The sequence below is a fragment of the Panicum virgatum genome, chromosome 7N (genome assembly GCF_016808335.1).
Source record: "Panicum virgatum strain AP13 chromosome 7N, P.virgatum_v5, whole genome shotgun sequence".
NCBI lineage: Eukaryota > Viridiplantae > Streptophyta > Magnoliopsida > Poales > Poaceae > Panicum > Panicum virgatum.
Genome location: NC_053151.1, coordinates 6,165,999 through 6,173,610, shown reverse-complemented (window position 1 = coordinate 6,173,610; position 7,612 = coordinate 6,165,999). Strand labels below are relative to the sequence as shown.

Sequence of the window (7,612 nt, the reverse complement as noted above, 5' to 3'; positions counted from 1 at the left end):
TTTTTTTGGGCCTGGGTTTTTGTTTTTTATGGGCCTTAAACCCCTGCCTTAGTTCCCACACCTACCCTATTTCGTGGTTGTCTCCGTTTTGAGGATGGGCTGATGTTTTCACTGTTCATTTGGGCCTCAGCATCTATTCATTTACTGTTTACACTTGTTTACACCCAATTTTACATGGCAAAGGCTCCTGTAATTTTTTCAGTATCAAACTGTAATTTTCTTTTTTTGAGGTTAATCTGTAATATATGTTTTATTTTGATACATGCTTTTTTGTTCCATTTTTTTTGTAATGGATATATGTTGTGTTTTTTAAGAGCCGTTAATCTCTAATCGGGTGGTTTATATATTCAAGTGATTGATTTGGGTCCATCACTCGAATTTTCTAGAAACCAAATTCAGGTGCTGGGGTACAACATATTGCCCAAGTGATGGTGAGTCTTAAATTGCACGAGTTACAGGTAGACAGATCCATAACAGACTTAATTTAGGACGGACGGAGTATAAGACACGGTCGATCGTTTCGCACATGCACCCCCCTTACTGCGGTGAATGAGGTAGTTGTACATCCTGGGTATGTGTATGCCTTTGTTCTGGATGCATGGATCGCATCAAATGTTGTTCTTGATAGTCGTGTTGAGCTCCTCCACCTTGGCGCCAACGACTCTGCGCTGCTCCTCGCCCTCCTTGATCAGCACGAACGTTGGCAGATCCTTCACTCTGAACTTCTCTACAACATCCTGCACCAATTAATAACCATCAGGACCGCGCCGAAATGTGAAATGATCCATCGTTGGGTTAATCAGTGGGCAGTCATATATACTTTAAACTTGTCGAAGTCCAGCCGGCAGAATACGGCCTCATCCTTTTTAGCAACGCCCATATTAAAGTACGGTCGCTCCATGACATTGCTTGCTTGGTTCCAGTCCGCCCAGAACATCAGCACCACCTTTCAAAGAGAAGAGAGAAAGAGGGAGATTAATTTATACAAATTAGAGCTTCAGAAATGTATTCCATGACAATTCAGAGAGACATAAAAATGGCTACGTACTGGATGGACTTGGGTCAGAGCAGTTACTAACTCTTGAATATTATTAATGATGTAATAAGCCCAGTACCACCCTGGCCGGGGCTCCCCAAACACTACACCGCAGCACAAAAATTACCGTGAGACATCAGTCAGAAATAAATTGAATATACTTATAAATAATCCATGTCGGCAAGTGCATCACCGCCCCAACCTCCTTCCCCAATCTTCCCACCACTTTACAGCATGCCTCCAGAGTGCTGCGACGCTAGCCACCGCGCAAGGCCGGTGATCTATCCATACCATGGTACGTCAGTACGTGGCCTTGCCTAAGCTCCGACTGTGACTCCAATGCCTTCATTTATTTTGTTTTGGACTTCCTAGAGATGATGTTTTGTGTACACATATACTAAATAGATCAATCTCTAGTGTTTGATGTTCTCGGCAAAGTTTTGTCAATTGGAAATTTCAGGTTCTATATGACATTTCTACACTCTCTATATGAATGAAGGCTTGTTTTCTCCCCAACGCCACACTTAGACGGACTGTTTTGCTGGTATATAATGAACGTTTTACTGACTAACAGTATGTCGCAGTTGGATGCTCTATCAAGCAACTTGGTGCTGTGGTGTTGTGTATATATTCCATCAGCAAATGAACTCCACGGAAAATTAGAGACAGCCAACATATCTCAAGGCATAAAAGCAGGATGAAGGCATAAAAGCAGGATGAAGCAGCAGGATGAAGCAACTTTACCGACTAACAGAACGAAGTAGTGTTACCTCGGTTGGTCAACGACGACATGTTGCCTTGCTTTCACTGCGTGAGCTCGTGTGGGGAAGGGCAGGCAGTGATGGCAATATTTAATTGTAGCGCTGAGGCCTGCTGGAAACGTTTTGGATGGGAAGGAATAGATGCTCGCCACTTTTTTGAAGGTCAGTCCAACCAGGGTTTCAAGCATGCATTCTGGAGCATACAAAATTTTCCGGTATTTCAGGCTGGGACACAAGTGCGAGTGGGAACGTTTCTTTTTAATTTCATGTTTGTTTCTTTCTATTGGTTGATTTTGTATTAGATCTCTATGCAAAGCAAGGTAATAAATAGCATATAGCGGCTGGTAGCTGATTGATGTCTGGGTAGCAGATCGCAGATAGCGAGTGCTATAGTTGGAATTAAGTCCCATATTTGGAATTTACCTATTTAAATATGTAATAATATGTATGTGCTATATATGTGGTACAACACACATCCAGCGTTTAAATAAATCAAAGCCTATAAACCGGCATGGAAGTTGAGAAGGCACATGAAGATTTTTAGCGCGCAACAAAAACCTTTTCACGCTCAATCTTTCCGGATGGACATCATAAAACGGTTGCATATTTGCATCGCCGATGTGGTATAATAATAATGATGCCATTGGATACTTGAAGCCCAATAGTCCAATGGAAGTGCCACATTTTGTTGTAGCCAAGGGGCAAATGCAACCCTCATATATATGCATGGCCGGTAGTGTAAAATCCCTGACCGTTAAGAGAGTATCATCGGTAAATACATTTCCCAAGGGTGAAACAAACTATCAGGCAATAGACTACTGTAGTAAAACCATGCCGAGCCTACCATGGAAAAGGATTGGACGCCAGCTATTTGCCAACAGTCAACCGTCAGTGATGTGCTGTTGGCCACTTGTTTACTGACAGCTCGTCGGAAAAAGGAGGAATGGCCGACCGGAGATGGCCGACGGTATACACTCGGCTATTTCCTTTACCGATGGTACAAGTTAATACCCGATTGATAAAAAACTATTGGCCATTCTTAGGATCCTAGTAGTTGCACTGCATTAAGTAATACTAACGCTCGTGTGTGTGGGCGCGTGGGTGCGGTTTCCGCAGAAGATAGAAAAGGCGGGCATATTCTATTCGAATCCCATCAAATCTAGATGCTCACCTGCCACACGTCACATTTCTTATTTGATGATATGAGTGCACATTCGAACTTGTGACTTGATCAGAGTGAGAGAATATTAGGCAGTGGACATATGTCACCTTTTCCTTCAAGGAAAAGGATTCCCTATGGCGACGTATGTCACTTTGCTTCAAGAACAAGGATTCCCTATGGGGACGTATGTCATTTTTCCTTCGAGAAAAACGATTCCAACTCCATTTACGCTTCCTTTCGCGCCACAAGAAAAAATATTTCTCGCCAAACGTTACAGACGACATTTCCGGATTACTTTTACATTGGTCATTTCCTTGCTTCCCATTTACTTGGCCTTGAAATATTTGGAATTATTTTTTATATATAAGCTTAGGAGTATTATTTCTAGTATAAATATTCCATGTATCTATAATATTCAGAAGACTTTTGATAATAGAATACAACCCCTTTGTTTAGTTGTCTGCTAACAATTCAGAGTGTTTGTCTATCCCTTTGCTCTTGTGATTTCCTTGAGGGATTACAGAAGCGGCGCGTCATGGGCTCCCAATTGGTGTTCGTGGTCCGTTTGATTTCAGGTTGTATTGGTTGGTTTTTTGAGTGTGGTTGGGCAAATCCACGATACAAGTTGTCGGTTAAAGACGGTGGTTGGCTTCGAGTTTTATTTGCAAGGTTGCACTAGTCATCGCTGCTCGCAGCAAGATATCTAGGCTGTTTTAAAGCTAGTTATCGGTTTGTGGTCCTACGTTGAGAAGATCGAAGCAACATCCTTATCAGATACATAATCTAGTTATTAAAAATACAACCAAAGCTTAGTAAATGGTTATACCGCTTGCTGACCATAGAAGGTATCTGGCAACAAATCTTGCATAATAAATATCTAGATTCAAAGCTGCTAGTCTGAGTATCGTGGAAAAACGGAGGCTCCCATTTTTGGGCGAGACTAATAAATGTTAAACCGATTTTTTTTCAGTTTGGGACATTCATCAATAAAGATGGATCACAAATAAAATTTTGCGAATATAGATGGTTAGGAAATAGACCCCTGTGGGATCAGTATCCTAGTCATTACAATATAGCCCGCAGAAAACAGGATACCGTGGCGAGGTTCTGGGCACTAACCAGCCAAATATCTCTAGGGACCTTATCGCACAATCTTCTTCCACGAATTGCTAATATTGTGTTAATGTATGGCGATGAATTTTGCTGGTGAAAGTGATCGGGTGCTCTGACCTAAGAGGGGGAGGGGGTAAATTAGGCACTAATAAAAACTTAGACCTATGGCTCCAACTAGTTAGCACAAAACTTAAACTAAAACATGCTATCTAGATGTGCAACTAGGTTGTTCTAGTGTGAAACCCCTATCCCAAAAGAATTTAGCAACCTATAGCCTTTCCTATCAAGAAACTATTCTATAAAAGTAAAGGCACACAAATTGCTAGTATGAAATGTGGAAGCTTAAAGAGCGGGATAGGAGATAGCAAACTCTTGACGCGGGTGTTTATCCCGTGGTTCGGTTAGCCACAAAGGCACACCTACATCCACGTTGTTGTAGCACTCACTAAGAGTATTGCTACTCGGCCACCAAGTCTCTTCCGTGAACACAATCACGGTCACCTTGGCCCCGGGTTCCACTAAGGAGCTTCTCCACAAAGGATGGGGGTCTCCACGTCCCCCGCACAAAGTGTCGTCACCGCTCCACACCAAGTTGGAGGGTCGATGACGTTGCCGGCGAGCTTCAAAGCTCCAAGGTACCGGCGCACCAAGCTCTTGTTTTGGTTCACTAGAGAACCATAACACAAAGGCTCAAGGCCTTGCAATCACACTCACTAAGAGCTAACCTTTACACAACACTCTCAAAGTGTGCTAAGGGCTAAGGATATGATCTTGATGCTTTTGTATGGCTTAGAGATGTTCTTGGGTGTGTGTGGGATGTCCAGCAACTCCAGTAATCTTCAAATGGCCGGGATGAGGCGTATATATAGGCCACCATGTCCAGCAACTCCAGCACCGGTCTACTGAGAATGAAACTAACCGCTATGGTACCATCCTATTCCCCTAGGTTGGGATGCATCCCCTTGCAAGAGGTCGCCCTGGAGTTGTGAGGTTTTCCCCCCTTTTGCCATTCGGGGTTCTGCTAGGCCAGTACCACCCCAACACTGAACCTCCCCTGCACAATGATACCCATCCTACTAACAGGTCTGGTGACGCACATAGCTAGCTCGGACTGGGTCCACTCGCATAGTAGATAAGTGGCGTGTATGTTTACAAAGTCCCACAAATCATAGTTACTGTAACACCCCAGTGTTAATTTTGGTGCTAATATCGTGCTTAATCGCTAATTAAGGCATTAGCAATGTCATTAGCGCTAATCAAGTTGCATAGTGTTTTCCACATAGCTAAGTTCAATCCCATTTTTCTCTCTAATCCGAGCTTCAAATCAAGTTGTGCCCAAAAACAAAGTTTTAGATTATCTTGTCCTCTACAACTTCTAGTTTGGCCAAATTTCAAGCTCCAATATAAAAATTTAAGTTTCAAACGGTCAAAATCGGGTCAAAATCAATTGAATTTGGTTCCTGAGCTCCCCTGTTGCTTGAGCGGCGGCGTGTGGAGCCGGCGATGCCACGCGTCACTATGCCGGCGAGTCCTGCCGCCGCTTAAGCCTTGCGCTGCGGATGCTCGGGCCAAGTTCGATTTTGCCTCTCCATTCATCTCCCTCGCGATAGCGCAGAGCAACCAAGTGGAGCAGGGCAGCCCTAGCCCCGCCGCTCGCCGTGCCGGTTGATTCTGGCCACCCCTCGCCGCCGTGCCTTGCTCCCCCGTGCCCCAAGCCGCCCCACCTCACCCCGCGTCTCCTCCGTCCCTTCCCCGAGCCCGACCGACCCTCTTCCCGGCCGATTTGGCCTTGCGCCGCCGCGTCCGCCATTGTTGCCACCCGAGATCCGCCCCTCCCATCGAGCTCCACCTTCCAGCCTCCCCCGCTCAAATCGAGCCCCCGGTGAGCTTCCTTGCGACCCACGCATGCTCCCCGAGCCTTTTCCCTTTCGATTCCGGCCTTGCTGCCGCCGGTTCGCCGCCGCGTGTTGGTGCTCCTTAAGTATCCATTTTATCCCCTGTTTAACTTTGATAATGGCATGAATTTAATATCAGAATCACTAACCATCCTAACCTCGGCCCAATTATTGGTCGTTTTCGCATTTGCGCATATATTTTAGAGGTACTTCGTTTTTGCAGGTTTTTGACCAATTTTGGAGCATGAAATGGCGAGGCCCACGATCACGCGATGACATGAAGAAAGACGAAGGCCAAAGCCCGAACAAAGGATCGAAGGCCAAGCTGATTAGAGGCCCGTTCATGCACATCCACCCTCCAATGAAGCCCAAAAGACAAAGCCCACAAGATAAGATCAAGATACTTCGGGGTTAAGCAAAGCAAAGAGATATTTAAGGAAGGATTTTCCATCCTATCCTTCTCCTCGAAGAAATCTCGAAGATAACGACGTCTAATGAGGTGCAATCGTGAAAGACATAAACTCTATAAGATTCCAAGAGACTTGGGGAGAAAGATGAACACGAGCCGGCGAAGGAAAGACCTAGGCCGGCCGGCCTAGGCTCATTGGGCCGGCCGGCCCAGCCCTTTTTTAGGTCAGTTCGACCTCCCCTTTGACCGAGGGTTCCCTGAGGCTATTTAAAGACCCCTCCCCAAGGTTCACGCAGAGATCAATTCGGGAGACGACGCCAAGGAGCAGAGAAGATAGAGGGACACCTCTCGGAGAGCCGAGGGTCATGCTAGTTGTCTAGGGTTCGCCCTAGCCGACGTGGGAACCTTGCAAGGAAGACCACGTCGGAGTTCTGGAGCTAGGATCATCAAGATCAAGGTAGGGCCCCGGTTGTGATCTTGTGATGTACTATCATTCATGGTGAAGTTATTTGTGATTCCGAATGTTTAGCGACCATGTTCTCTCTTTCGATTTCGTTCTTTTCTTTGGGTTCGCTTCATCCTAGATCTATTATCGAGATAGATCGCTTAGCATGATCTTGTAGTCATGGTGGCTTGAGGTTCATGACGGAACTACCAAAGGGGGTTCGACTTGCTTCAGGGTATTTCGTTCAAAAGGGGGGCGTCGTGAGAAGCCGTCTCCACAGAGTAGGCGGAGTATCGAGGGATCGGATTGAAGATTTTGGGTTTAAAGAGGCTTTTCATTGAGATTCACATCTATCTTACTTCACTTTATCTAGCTGGAACTACAACATATGCATGATCTAGGTGATCTAGATTGGTTATCTCTAACTTTCTCTTGCTACCTTCGGTGTTTGTCGTTTTTAGTAGATTAGATTCATTTTCACCATCTCAACACAAAGGAATCTCTATGCTAGTAGATTGTTTTTTGTCTCTTTGGTTCCGTGGATTGATAAACCTTGGGGGAATACTCTGAGAGAAAAGCTACACGAAACCGTGCGCTTGCGGTGTATAAATCGGGGGGCGCTAAGGAGCGTCAACACCGCGCCGCCGCGAGCGCTCTGCACACTGCGCGCGCACGCCGCGGGGCCGCCCTGCGCGGGACCCCACGCCCCCGCTGCCCGCCCCGGGGCCGCCTGCCCGTCCTGTACGTGGGCCCGCGCTGCAGCGCCTCCGACCGGCCCCCGCCGGCGGGGA

The 7,612-nt window shown here is 46.0% G+C and overlaps 1 protein-coding gene and 1 long non-coding RNA gene across 2 annotated transcripts; one reads left to right on the top strand and one right to left on the bottom strand.

The window, feature by feature from the left end:
• Window positions 1-355: 355 nt before the first annotated feature.
• Window positions 356-2,251, bottom strand: LOC120682001 (thioredoxin H-type-like). The gene is made up of 4 exons (XM_039963720.1): window positions 1,807-2,251; window positions 1,049-1,140; window positions 821-946; window positions 356-737 (listed from the first exon to the last, which is right to left on the bottom strand). The coding sequence occupies exons 1-4, from the start codon at window positions 1,826-1,828 to the stop codon at window positions 609-611; spliced, it is 369 nt and encodes a 122-aa protein (XP_039819654.1). The 5' UTR covers window positions 1,829-2,251; the 3' UTR covers window positions 356-608.
• On the top strand, window positions 1,020-2,157 carry LOC120682002. Its single transcript, XR_005678163.1, has 2 exons — window positions 1,020-1,331; window positions 1,621-2,157. It is a non-coding gene; the product is annotated as an uncharacterized LOC120682002 (long non-coding RNA).
• Window positions 2,252-7,612: the final 5,361 nt, after the last annotated feature.